At 44.0% G+C, this 15,000-nt stretch overlaps 1 protein-coding gene across 1 annotated transcript; it reads right to left on the reverse strand.

The window, feature by feature from the left end:
* Window positions 1-1,453: 1,453 nt before the first annotated feature.
* Window positions 1,454-13,158, reverse strand: LOC119578152. The gene is given in 7 exon segments (XM_037925887.1): window positions 1,454-3,641; window positions 4,046-4,220; window positions 4,223-4,904; window positions 5,019-5,279; window positions 5,394-5,726; window positions 11,355-11,687; window positions 13,011-13,158. Coding segments are annotated over 6 exon segments (1,776 nt in total). The 5' UTR covers window positions 11,679-11,687; window positions 13,011-13,158; the 3' UTR covers window positions 1,454-3,640.
* Between the last annotated feature and the right edge of the window lie 1,842 nt (window positions 13,159-15,000).

Here is a 15,000-nt window from a genome sequence, read left to right on the forward strand (position 1 = left end):
TCGTGACCGCCATCCCGTCGCCATCCGGCCGAGATACGAGCCGCGCCAGTTGCTCGGGGGATACGAGCGCAGAACATTCCAGACTGTCCTTGAATGTTGCGCATCTTGTCATTATTCAAATACCAGGTTATTTTTTTATTTTTTATCTTTATTTTTATTTTTTTTTCTTTTGAGGATGGGTCATTAGGCCTAAAACCTTTCGTTTAATGGGTCATTCTTTAATGGGGTTTCCATACGTTGCTGACGGTTGGGCTAATGAAGTATATAAATTATGTTGCCTTTTTTTTGTTTTTGTGTTTTTTTTTGTCCTTCATTCTCTCGTAGGGAGGAAGATAATGGGAGATTAACAAAAAAAGAAATTGATAAACTTGGATAGGATATATACATCGATTTACTTATTCATATAAATATGAATATATTATATATATATATATATATATATATATATATATATATATATATATATATATATATATATATATATATATATATATATATATATATATAAGAGAGAGAGAGAGAGAGAGAGAGAGAGAGAGAGAGAGGAGAGAGAGAGAGAAAGAGATATATAAATATATATATATATCTATCTATCTATCCATCTATCTATATATATATATATATATATATATATATATATATATATATATATATATATATATATATATATATATATATATATATATATATATATATATATATTCAGAGAGAAAGAGAGAGAGAGAGAGAGAGAGAGAGATTACTTGATAGACTGATAGAGAGAGACAGTCTTTTCATATATTTTTTAAATCACGTGAAATGAAAATTCAAAACCGTATATATTTGTATAAACTCCATTTATCTCGCATCTTCCGTATTCGGATCACATTCCTTATAAATGGATTCAGATTAAGATAAACAGGACAATAGAAACCCAGATAATTAGTTTATTAATAATATATTTGCTTTAGTTGAGACATAAATATATGTAAAATCTTTAACACTGATTTTTTTTCTTGTATGTACAACATATTTACATAATTACAACAAAGGTAAACAACAAAGTGAAATCATGGATCTGTAATACTCACTATGACCAATATAAATAATATATGTAAGTATTAAAGAAACGTACATGCATACAGTTGAAAGGTCAAACACAAAACACACGCGATTGCAAAATGGCTCATATCAACAAAGCTGTGATTTTCTTTTTGAAAAAATCATAAATTTTCATCTCCTTTGGATTATTATTTATGTTTTTTTTTGGTTCATATACCTTATATATATATATATATATATATATATATATATATATATATATATATATATATATATATATATATATATATATATAATCATCTCCCTTTTCGTGGCGATGTAACTCGATTTTCTTTTGTTTTTTGTATCGATTTTTTTTCCTTTCGATAAATACAAATTTTAAAAAATGCCTATGATTAATTTTAATGCCTCATTTAGCTCCTGTTCTGCGTTCATTAATGCCTCTTAAAAATAGGACTCCATTTGCTTTTTGGAACGAGTTTGGAATATTAACAAAAGCAGGATGTATAGAGCGTGAATATATCGTATATACTTCATATAACGCTATATTTTCATTTCTATCCGAAAGTCGATCAAGATCACACACTCGGAAAGAAATAAACAAATCATTTTCCTTTTTTTTTCATATAACTCTTCTGATCTAATTAAAATTCCTAGCCGATGATTCCCAACAACGCAAGGCTTTCATACCTGCCAATTTATGAAAAAAAAAAAAAAAAAAAAAAAAAAAAAAAAAAAAAAAATCGACGCGACGCTACCAATGCAATAGTTGGATGCGATCTGAGAGGGTTTCCTTCATCTTACTACCTCCTCCCCCTCCCCCCTCTTACTGTGTGTGTGTGTGTGTGTGTGTGTGTGTGTGTGTGTGTTTGTGCGTGTTTTTAAGTATTTGTGTTGAGTGTGTGTGTGTGTGTGTATGTGTGTGTTCCTCGACCTCCTTCAAAACGGGTAGCTCCATGAATCCTGTTATTATCCTTCCCTACAGAGGATTCCTTTGATGAAGGGGGGGGGGTCAAAAGGAACCCTCTTCCCCTCCCCCCCCATCCCCCATCCCCTCCACGTTATCTACCGTCTTATCGGATAAAAAAGAAGCTCTGTCTTTCCTACTTTCATATTTCCAACGCGTCAGTTTACGGCTTATTTTGGCTATCGCTAGGAGACCGATTTCGTTTTTAAAATTATTTCTTTTTAACTCTCTTTCTCCATTTGAACTATCAAAGCGATATGTGTTCATCCTAAAAATATGATTATTTTTTATAAGAATGACTTAGAAGCTGACTATCATAGAAAACAAGAGTATACTATCAATTCTTAGGGTTAAAAATTACAGGTCTCGGGAAAAAAGAGCATATTTGGTCGCTAAAATGTACTATACAATTCCTTATTTGCGGTCAAAGCAGACCCTCGTTTTCCTCCTCCTCCTTATGAGTTTCCTCGTCAAAAAATATAATAATGACAAGATATGAGATGATAAACAAGAAATGAAAGAAAGAGAGAGAGGCGGGAGGGAAGTTTCCACACATCAAAGAGAATAGTAACATGGGAAGTTATATATATATGCAAAATATCCATCCATCCATCCATCCGTCTATCCATCTATCCACATACAAACACACGAACACACTTCCCCCCGACCTACACACACTGTATCACGCACTCCCCTCCCCTCACACCTTCCCTTCCCTCCGCCTCCCCAACACTCACTCTAACAACGGAACACCAGCTCGCCGACGATATCAAGCTCAGTTCACAACAATGACCCAACACACTAGGAGGAGGAAGAAGAACTGGAGTTTCGCACGCACCGCGATTGTTTCCTTGTCTCCTCTTCCTCCTCCTGTTCCTCTTCCTCCTTTTCCTTCTCTTCCTTCTCCTGTTCCTCTTCCGACGTCGGCAAGACACGGAAAGAGCGAGGTCTGAGCTACGCGGAAACAGGTGTAAAAAAAGCTGGTGACACACTTTAGGGGAAATGATGAATAGCGATAACGAAAGAAAGACAGGAAGATAGAAAGAAACACAGAGCGAAAAGAAAGGGTGAAAAAACAGACAGTATATAAACAAAAAATCGACACGTATTTCTTTTTGAAAACAGCGGATGTCCGTGAACTTTTCACGCTACTGTTTCTAGGCAATTCATACAATGGTATTCTGGTGATACAAGAGAAAATAAATGAAATAAATAGATGGATAGATAGATAAAGAGAAAGAAAGAAAGAAAGAAAGAAAGAGAGAAAGAGAAAGAGAGAGACACAGAGACAGACAGACAGAGAGAATGAACCATGATAATTATTTTTATTACTACGCGTCGCACTTGCCCCTTTCACGTGACCTCTGGCGGCTCCGAAGGCACGAAAGAAAGGAGCTCCTCCATCGAGTCACTGGAAAAGCAATAATCTTCCAACTCCGTAACACGTTCCTTGCCTTCACGTACGAAAAAAGGGACCTTAAACTTAATTAGCTTCGCTTTTCTCTTCTCTCGGAACACAATCTTCATATATTGCATTTTCGAGAAATATATATATATATGTGCGTATATACGAGTCGTGGGGTTGACTCCTTTCCACTGGTATCAACACGAGGACAGCCGTCGCTCTGAGCATCTGGAATGGAGAAGAAACGACAAATTTATTCACCTGCGGATTTTCAAGAGGGTTTTGTGTATTTCGTTGTTTGAATTCGTTATCTTAGTATTGTCGGTTCAAACCAGGCAGTGTGGAAGAAGGAAGGGGAAGGAGGAAGAGGCTGAATGAGAGGGAGAGAGAGAGAGAGAGAGAGAGAGAGAGAGAGAGAGAGAGAGAGAGAGAGAGAGAGAGAGAGAGAGAGAGAGAGAGAGAGAGAGAGAGACCGAAAATAAACTTCCAGAGAGAGAGAGAGAGAGAGAGAGAGAGAGAGAGAGAGAGAGAGAGAGAGAGAGAGAGAGAGAGAGGACGCGAGAGAAAAAGAAAGATTGGAAGGAGAGAAGATGGAAGAGGATGTGAAAGAAATAAAAGGTTGACCAACTCACCAAATCTTTGGCATGGGGCATCTTTGGCGAGCGGCGGCGCTCAGATGTAGAAGCAGTTCTCGTAATTCGGGCAGCAGGACGCCCTTCTCTTGGGCAGCGGCGGCTCCTCGGGCTGAGAGCTGCCGCCCAGCGTCGCCAGAGAGGACGAGGACGACGAGGACGCGATCGCCTTGGCTGGCGAGGCTGCAGCAGCGGGGGAGGGCGAGGCTGAAGGCGATGGCGCGAGCGTCGTCGAGATAATGACGGGTTTCGGGAGGCTGCTGCTGCTCTCGCTCCGGCCGGCGGGGGGCGCGGCCTGGCCCCTCTGCTGCGGCGTCGAGACGATCTTGCCCGTCACGGTGATGATGTTGAGGATGGTCCTCGGGACGGGCTTCGGCGCCGCGGGCTTGTCTCCTGCCGGGGAGGAGCCCTGCGGCGCGGGGGACGGCACGGGGGGCTTCGCCGCTTGGGTCGTCGTCGTTATCGTCGTTGTGGTGGTCGTTATCTGGGGCTTGGACGCGTCGTCGGCGGGCGCTTTGGCGTCGCCGGAACTCGCACTCTTGGCGGGGGACGGCGCCGGGGTCGCGACGGGGGACGACTTCGCGGACGACGCCGGGGTCGCGGCGGGAGAAGACGTCGCCGATGACGTGGGCGTCGTGACGGGGAGAGAGGCCCTCAGGGACGCCAGGGACATGTTCGGGGACGCCATGGAAGACACTCCCGACGAGGAGCCTTCGGAGGAGTCGCTGCCGCCGGACGAGATGCTGAGGGCGGAGGAGACGCTGGAGGTGGAGATGAGGCTGCCGATGGTCGTGTTGTGGTCCTCGTGCTCGGACTCGGTGTCCGTGCTCGACTGGTCCAGGCTTCTTCTCCACGAGACCTGAGGCCAAGAAGAAAAACACAATTAGAACAAATGCAACTATTCACTTGCAGAGACGTGTCACATCAGCATCAACAAGCACCGACTGTTTATTGCTCTTCTGTCTGAACTTACTCTTGACTTGAGGCTGAGGCTGTAGGAGACGTTTCTGCGCAGGACGAAGGCGTAGTTGTGGCGGGAGGCTCTGGGCCACTCGCTCTGCACCAGCAGCGGGAACTCGTCGGGCTCCAGAGGCCGGTCGCTGTACGGGTTCTTGTTGACTTCGTGCACCGCGTAGTTCGCGGGGTTCTCCTTGCTGCTGTAGCAGTTGAGGAGCAGCTGCACCAGCTCCTCCGCCGTCGTGCGGTACGACACCAGCAGCGACTTGTACTGCGACTGAAAGGGAAGGAGAGGAGCTCATAAGTAAACCCTCCTGTGCCGTAGGACTACGAGACAAAACAATTGTTCATGGGCACTGAATTCCTCCGCCGAGCAGAGGGCAGCACTCACCCCGGGCATGAGGATGGAGTCGTGCACGCGCAGCAGCCCGCCGCGCCGGACGCCCACGCTGAAGCGAGCCTCCCCGCGGGGACGACACTGCTGCAGCTCCGCCGGACACGCGTGGTCGTCCAGCACCAGGAGTCGTCGGGCGGGAGCGCCTCCTCCTGGCCCTCGAACCACGACCTCCATCGTCACGTAGAACAGGTTGGGGTCGCGGTGGCGCAGCCGGAACTTGGCCAGGAGCATGAGGATCAGCTGGCGGCACGTTGTGGAGGACGACAGGCTGACGGTCTTGTACTCGATGTCAGGACGCAGGGAGCGCAGGTAGACCTTCACGGGCGTCTGCGGAGGGGAGGAAAGGGACGAAAACATTAGATTTCTTATCCAGTATCTCTTTACATATTTAGTATTTACTCTTATCAAGCGAGAGAAACCGGAAAAATAAAGATGAGTTTATCAAGAATAACAAATAAATATACATAAATATAAAAAAAACGTAAACAATGATAACAAGTCTGCATATCAACAACGGACATAACCAGGGTGCCGACACGTATAAAAAAAAGATAACACACAAAACAACAACAACAACAACAACAACACGGGAATATCTTAACAACAAACAAAAACAAAAGAAAACGACAATAACAGAAGGAGAAAACCCCCCATCCACAGCACCACTTAGCGGAGAGATATTATTAATCAGCTGATCAGCCCGACGAGTGCGCCCGTAAGTGTGGGAGAGCGAGGAGATTCAACCAAAGCCTTACGCTACAGTGTCATGCTCTGCCAGGCTTTGCCCCAGTAGCCGCGGGTGGGCTGGGGGTCGAGTCAAGAATTTCGGGTCACGTGACAAAAAAGTCGAGGTCGAACGGGGGAAGGGGGAGGGGGGTTACGGGAGGGTCAGAGGTCACGCGGCTCGGGGCATGGCTTCTGGGCATCGGGGGGGCGGGGTGAAGGGGGGAGGGAGGGAGGGAGGGAGGGGAGGGTATTCGGTCGGGGTATCGTGCGGTGGGAAGTGAGGAGGGAATGAAAAGAGAAGAGGAGGAGGAGGAGAATGAGGAGACGAAGAAGAAGTAAAAGACAGAGAAAAAGAGGAAGAAGACAGAGAGGAGAAGGAGAAAGAGAAAGAGAAAGAGAAAGAGAAGGAGAAAGAGGAGGAGAGGAGGCGTGGTACAGGTGGCCTCGAGGGGGAGTTAATTAAGGCGGAACACCTCTCCTGAAGAAAGAAAATATTCTCCTCTCTATCCCGGGTTTAAAACGTCGTCAATAGTATCAATCTAGATATTCCTTTTGTTCTCTCTTTCTCTCTTTCTATTCCTCTCTTCGTCATACGATTCGAATGATTAATTTCTCCTTCATAAAAGAATATACTATATCTATTTATTATTTTTATTTTCTTCCTTTCATACCAATTACCTGCCCATTCTCTCCCCCCCCCCTCGTCGCTCCGGGCTTCTCCCTCATTCCCTCTCTCCTTCCTCCCCCCCCTTTCTCTCTCCCTCTCCTCCCTCCCCCATCTCCCTCTCTCTTCATCCCTCTTTCCCTCCCCCTTTTTCTCTCTCCCTCTCTCCAACCCCCTCTTGCTCCCTCTCCCTCTCCATCTCTTTCTCCCTCTCCCTCTCCCCCTCCTCTTTCCCTCCCACCATCTCCCTCTCCCCTCCCACCCACCAACTCCCTCTCCCACACACCCTCTTTCCCCCCTCTCCCCCTTCTCCCTCACTCCCTCACCCCCCCTCGCTAACTGCCCTTCTAAACCCCCTTGTCTTTAACGGTCTCGGCGCATGACTTGAAGAAATCTTTATCTAATACATCCCCTTGGGTCTTGACACTCGGAGGATCTGTCTTCGCCAGGGACAAGGGCACAGGTAAGTTTTAGGGCACAGGTAAGTTTTAGGGCACAGGTAAGTTTTAGAGGAAGGGTAAGTTTTAGGGCGCAGGTAAGTTTTAGGGCACAAGTAAGTTTTAGGGCACAGGTAAGTTTTAGGGCACAGGTAAGTTTTAGGGCGCAGGTAAGTTTTAGGGCACAGGTAAGTCTTAGAGGAAGGGTAAGTTTTAGGGCACAAGTAAGTTTTAGGGCACAGGTAAGTTTTAGGGCACAGGTAAGTTTTAGGGCACAGGTAAGTTTTAGGGCACAGGTAAGTTTTAGGGCGCAGCTAAGTTTTAGGGCACGGCTAAGTTTTATGCACAGCTAAGTTTTAGTTCAAGCTAAGTTTTAGTGACCAGTTAAGTTCTAGTGCACAGCCAAGTTTTAGTGCAGAACTTGTAGTTACAGTCCTTCTCTCGGGCACGCCTCGACACGTCAGTCAAATACATGTTGAAATGGTCAACTCGAGCATTAATGAGGAAGTGCAAATAAAGGTTAATTAAATGTAAATTGTAAGGGCAAATTGAAACTCTGATGAGGAAGTGCAATTGAACGCTAATGAGGCGTAAATTGAAACGGTAAATTGGAGTTTTGAGAAGGAAAACGAAACGAAAACTACAATAATAAATGTTGCTCTATAAAAATATAACACGAGAAGAAAAGCGCAGTAAAACAATAGCCAAAAAGGAAAAAAAAAAAAATCGAACACCACACCCAACATCCTCCTCCTTCGCCATGCAGTGTTATGGGTCGGACCTTAACACAGGCGCAGCAAAGGGAACCGCCCACTTCCTCTCGCCGAAAAGATTTACCGACAACCTCAACCAGCGCATCACGACACATTCCATTCCGGGCGGAGAAAACCTCTCTCGCATACAGAAACACGCACGCAAGCACACATATAGGCACACGTACATGTATACGTGTATATGCACGCACGTTGGCATATACGAATTCACGCATACGTATACGCATTCACACACACACACACACACACACTTATCCGCAAGATCCCACACCCCCACCAACCATCCAACCTCAAATATCCACACGGCATATCTATCCCCATACCCACCCACCCACCCACACACACACACCTAACCCGTTTACCCGCCGAGTTAATGCCAAGTTCAAACCACGCCTGCGTTGAGTTCTCTTGTGATTATGAGACCATGAAAACAATAGGGAAGATTTTCTTGCTTTTTCTCATAGCAAGAACGCCCTTAGACCCGGGGCATTGAGGTCGCAAATTGGTTGGCGGCTGTGACAGATTTTTTTTTTTTTTGGTACCGAAATTTCTTTAAACTTTCTTAATGTATCCGTTTACTTAAGATGTGGAAGTGGTTTTCTTGTTTGGGAGGAGGATCAAAAACAATGTATCGCGGGAAGTGTCACGGGAAAGGGAAATAAGAAAAAAAAAAGGAAAAAAAGGTATAGAAAGCTGCTACTTGATTACACGATGACTCGGTTTAGGAGGGAAAAAAAATCTTTATCCATTTTGTTTATCTACGAAGCGTGAACGAAAGCCATGGGAAAATCAAATACAAAAAAAAAAGAAAGAAAGAGACAACTTTCACGTATCAAAACTCCTCGTATCCATCCCTTCCTTTGAAGAAAAAGAAAGGAAAAACTGAAATTTCGCGGCGCGTTCGAATTGTGTGAAAATTTGCCGGTAAATAAGTACGCCAAAATGCCTCATTGTTCCCTCAATCTCGAAGGTTCCAAGAGGACAAAAAAAAAATATCCTGATGCGTATATGAAGGCGGGAAATAACATGTCATCCATTACAAAGCCAGACGGACAGACCACACTTCAAGCAGAACGAGTTAAGCCCGTATCCCCTGCTGGGCCGACCGCAAATTTTCTTTACATATTTTCTTTGCAAAACACTTGTGGATTTTCGATTTTCCTCTGCGGGTTATTATACAAGAAAAAAAAAAAAAAGATGAAACGACCAAGAAATACTGAACTAGACATCAATTAAGACTAATTTCTCCTCATCAGTCAATGTTGATCGTGAAGGAAAAGACATTTTATAGGCGTTACCCCTTGAACACAGGGAGGGACGCACGCATCTCCGCGTTAGGCGTTTGTTTTATTTCATTTTTTTTTACGTTCTCTCTTACTACTCTTTCGTGGGGGGGGGGGGGCAGGATGAAGAGTTTGAAATCGGGACAAAATTTAATCTACTTTATATTGTTCGAAAGGGAAATGTAATATATTTGTTTATATTCTTTTTTTTATTTCCGGAAACAAATCACCTGGATTCAATTCTTTTTTTTGGAGGGGGGGCGATAAATGAGAATATTAAACATAACTAAAATAATAATAATAATAATAATAATAATAATAATAATAATAACAATAATAATAACAACAATAACAATGATGATTAAAAAATAATAATAATAATAACAACAATCCCCATTACCTATATGGAAAAAAATAAAACACCAACCTACCCAGTTTTCGAAGTTAATGGGTTATCGGCATAATTTTTTTCAAGGGGAAAGTTTAATGGGTGTCGTACCATCCAGCGAGCTTTACTTTAGGCTCGTGGGTGGCGGGTAGGGGGAGGGGGAGGGGGGAGGGGGGGGGGGAGGCGGCGGCCTACTGTGTCGCGTCGCGTCAGAAATATGGGTCTATTTTTTTTTCTTTCTTTCTCTGTCTTTTATTACGTGTTTTCGTGTTTTTTTTTTTCGTTATGGTTATGGGGTATGAATGGATTAGAACTAATGATTTGATTCTTGCAATGCAGAATTGATTACAGATAAGATTATTAATAATAATAATAAAAAATTGATCCAACTTCCGGTAGAAAAAAATATATATATTCAAAACTCAAATATCCAAATCTTCTCAAAATAACGGATCTAAAAAATCTAACTAAAATCCTACAGCACACACACACATAATATATATATATATATATATATATATATATATATATATATATATATATATACATACATATATACACACATTTCCTTCAAAACATACAAAAACAGCAAAAAAACACATATTTCCATCGCACCAAGCGGCCTACATCCACGGCTCCACCTACCTACATATACACACCTACATACATACATATACGCAGCCCTCGACTCGCTCTGGAGGCGTCTCTACGGCAGGAAGGAAACAGCCCCCGAAGAGAACAGGAAGTTTGCCGGTTTAATAATGGGAACCGGACCCCGTTTCATTAGCCCGCCTCTGTCTTTCTCTCTCTCTTTCTGTCTCTTTCTCGCTCTCTCTCTCTCTCTCTCTCTCTCTTCCTCGCTCTTCTGTCTCTTTCTCGCTCTCTCTCTTTCTCTTTCTCGCTCTTTCTCTCTCGCTCTATGTCTCGCTTTTTCTCTCTCGGTCTCTCTCTCTGTCTCTTTTTATCTCTTTTTTTCTCTCTCTCTCGCTCTCTTTATGTCTCTTTCTCTCTCTGTCTCATTCTCGCAGAAGAGACAAAATAGACACCAGAGATTGAAGAAGGAGAGAAAGAAAGCAGAAAGAGAAACGAAAAGAGAAGAAAGAGAAGAGAAACGAAAAGAAAAAGAAACAAAAGAGAAGAGAAGAGAACAGAACAGAACAGAAAAGAAAGGAAAATAAAAGGGAAAAGAAAACCCGATAAAAACCGCCTTTGCCACGTAATAACCTCAACACACAAACGGCAAACAAACAAAACCCGCATTAAAATCCGTTTCTCTCACGTTTCATTCTCTCCACGTTTCGTGATCTCCCGAACGCACTCCTCGGCGCCATGCGAGAGTTCGAGTGTGATGATCTTGTAGAGAGTGCGCGGTGCCGCTCACTACATGGCTGTGACGATTCGTTGTAACTTTTAAGTGTGTTTGCGTCGGTGTGTGTGTGTGTGGGGGGGGGGGGGTTGAGGGATAAGAGTGCGGGGGTTGGGGGAAGTCTGCATGTGTGTGTGTGTGTGTGTGTGTGTGTATATGTGTGTGTTTGCGTGTACGCGCGTGTCTTACCACAGGAAACAAAACACAATATCGTCCTTTCAACGACACCATAACACGACATAACACAGTGACGACAGCACCACACCACAGAACACCATTCCACACCACCGCGCTCTCACAACACCCTCCAACACTCACCGTCTGCGGCTCGTTAAGCGACGCGGTGGAGGAGCACCTCGAGGACAACCTCCCGATGGCCAAGGAGGAGAAGCTGAGGGTCGAGTGGAGGCTGATCGAATCCGGAGAGAAGGCCTTGAGGTCGGAGAGCGAAGCGTCCTTGAGAGACAGCGTGTCTGGGGACGAAATCATGCTCTTGCCCTTGAGTGTCATCTCGGGGGACGAGGGGGAGAGGTCACCCTTGAGGCTGAGGGTGTCGGGACACACGCTCGAGCCCCGGCAGGTGAGTTCGGCGGGCGAGCGCCCCAAGGACGAGGTGGAGCGGTAGGTCACGTGTTTCAGCATCCTTAGCACCTGGAGGAGGAGCAGGGGGGGGGTTAGATGGGTCATTGCGGTGATGATGATGATGATGATGGTGATGATTATGATGATGATGATGATGATGATAAAGATAATGTTAATAAGGATGATGATAAAGATAATGATGATGATGATGATGATGATGATGATGATGATGATGTGGTGGTGGTGGTGATGATGATGATAAAGATAATGTTAATAATGATGATGATGATGATTGGTAACGACGAAGATGATAAGGATAAAGACAGTGATAATGACAATAAAACTGATCGCAGTGATGGCAATTTAGCTGAAGACGGTGATAGTAATAATTCACGATGACAGGCAATTATGGCTGATAGTAAGGATGACAATGATAAAAATCGAGTAAATTCCTTTGCGAGTTTTGCAATAAACAAAAAACCCGAGAAAGAAAAGCGAATTCAACCATTATTAAACGAAGACATTAAAAAAAAATATATAACGATATTCAAATTCTACACAAATGAACACGTACTGAAAACGGGCCTAGAGACCCTTCCATAGCTTCATATACAACGCGAAACGAAACCCTCCATCCTCACAAACTAGGTTTCCGCAGCACAATTACCATACATCACTCCAGAATAAGCTCCAGATATACTTCGCGGGTATACTGTATTCATCAGTATACTCATCCATCAACACAGACACGAAGGGATTAAGAGTCACGGAAAAACAAGACCTGGCAACTCAGGCTGGTTTAAGAGGGGTTCTGGCAAACAATTTGACGGAAATAATATCAATTGTTAAAAAAACTGGGAATTTTATTATGAAAGTTTGTCTTCTGAGAGTGATGGTGATTAATGATAGTGTGGCAATAATGCATTAGGCAAAAATTTATAATTCTTATTGGTATTAAGAACGATTGTTGATGAATCTGAAGTAAAGCGCTTTACTAAAACCAGTCTGGGAAAAATATCATATATTTAAATAATAAATATCTAAAGATGATATATATAATACTAAGTCTCTTTCTCTCTCCACAAAATGACACACACACACACACACACACACACACACACACACGATATGAGGTCAGATAAGGTAATCGTCACATTTGACCTCTTCTATCAAAAGGATTTTCACTAGATTCAATAAACAGCATGAGATGATGATGATGAACTGAATGAAAGGTTACATGAAAGACTATGATGAAATGGTCATGAAATACGTAAAAGGGCAGGTCAATATCAAGAGTCTATTTTACAAAACATATTTAGAGACTGATAAATCTATATGAAGCCATATATATATGTAACAACAATTGACATGGAAATTAATATCAAAACTCACCAAATTTGAAAACACATCACAGAATTCACAAGTACATCTTGCTGTATCCAAAAAGGGGTGTATATATCCTTGGTATAATCTCTTTTCTTTCCGATGTCACTCACAAAATCGCACGAGAGAAGTACGCACACTCCCACCTTCGTTCAAGTCACAACATAGACTGCGTTACATTTTCTTTCCTGGCTTGGTGCCCGTGAGCCACCGGTTTCCATGTATTATTTTCCCCCTATTAATTACGGTAGCTATACGTAAACGATTTATTTTATTAATATTTCAGAATTATTTTCTATAATATCTTCAATTACCTGAGATTATACTCGTATTAAAATTATATCTATATGTTTATTTATTAATATATATATAAATAAACACGTACCCACAACTTTCCTAGTTCCGGTGCTCCTCAGCTTGCTCGACGCTCATTGGTCGGTTGTCTGTCCGTGACGTCACCTGAAAGAAAGTCTGTCATTGGTCAACTCTTTAAGGGAATTCAATGGCACGGAGAGAGAGCAAAATAAAGGGAGGAAGAGGTGTGTAAGAGACAGAGAAATGAAACGATAGAACAATATATAACAATAAAACTCTCTCTCTCTCTCTCTCTCTCTCTCTCTCTCTCTCTCTCTCTCTCTCTCTCTCTCTCTTCTCTCTCTCTCTCTCTCTCTCTCTTCCACCTCATTATCCCTTCCTGTTTCCTTCGACCCCCTTTTTCTGCTCTATTCCCCTCTCTCTCTCCCTCTCTCTTCCTCCCATCTTTCCTCACCCTTCCTTCACCTCTGTTTCCTCCCCTCCTCCCTCCTCCCCCCCCTAATCTTCCTATCCCTTCCCTCCCTCTTACCCTCCTTCCCTCTCCCTCTCAATCCATCAATCTGTCTGTCCGATGCTGAGGCCGCAGCATCCACCTCTCTTGCCTTCCTCTCGCCTCTCTCTTTTCTCTTCCTCTCTCGATCATCATCTACCTTGTTTTCTCCCTTTCTCTCCTACCCCTTTACCTAATTTTCTCTTTTTTTTCTCTTTCTTTTCTTTATCCCTCTGCCTATCTCTCCCATTTCCTCTTTTTCCTCTTTCTCTTTCTCTCCTGTCCTCCTTCCTCTCCCATTTCCTCTCCGTCTTCCTCTTTCTCTCTTATCCTCCTTCCTCTCCTACTTCCTCTTTCTTCTCTTTCTCTCCTATCCTCCTTCCTCTCCCATTTCCTCTTTCTCCCCTTCCCTCCTTTCTCTCTCTAATCTTCCCCTCCTCTATCTATCTTTCCTTTCTTCCCTCATTTTCCCTCTTTCTCTCTCTCTTTCCCTCCTTTCTCCTCTCTCTCCAATTTCCTTCCTTTCTCTTCTCTCTCTCTCTTCCTACTTTCTCCCCTCTCTCCATTTCCCTTTCTCCTTCTCTCTCTCTCCCTCTCTCTCTCTCTCTCTCTCTCTCTCTCTCTCTTCCTCCTTTCTCCGCTCTCTCCCTTTCCATCTTCTTCCCTCCCTCCTCTAATTCCCTCTCCCTCTCCCCTCTCCACCACCTTCATCTCCCCTCTCACACCCCTCCCTCCTTCCTCTTCCCTTTCCTCTCACCTCCTTCCCCTTATCTCCATCATTTTCTCCTCCCCCACTTCCCTCTTCCCTCTCCCCTACCCCCCCTTCCTCCTCCCTCCTCTTCCTCTCCTCCCTCACCCCCTCTCTCCCCCCCCTTTTTCCTCCCTCTCCTCCCCCACCCCTCCTTTTCCTCATCTCCCTCATCCTTCCTCTCCCCCCTACCCTCATCTCACCTCTCCCCTCTCCCTCATCCCTCCTCTTCTCCCACCCTCATCCTACCTCTCCCCCATCCCTCCTCTTCCCCTACATCACTCTCCCCATCCCTCCTCTTCCCCTTCTCCCAACATCCTCCCCCCGATCCCCACTCCCCTACCTCATCACTGTCCTTCTCTCCCTTGTACAGTACCTAACGAGAGTACTCCGTTACTGCTTGCTCCCAGCATTACCTACAGACATTGGACAGTTAGAATGGAGAC

The sequence above is a fragment of the Penaeus monodon genome, chromosome 10 (genome assembly GCF_015228065.2).
Source record: "Penaeus monodon isolate SGIC_2016 chromosome 10, NSTDA_Pmon_1, whole genome shotgun sequence".
Classification (NCBI taxonomy): Eukaryota; Metazoa; Arthropoda; class Malacostraca; order Decapoda; family Penaeidae; genus Penaeus; species Penaeus monodon.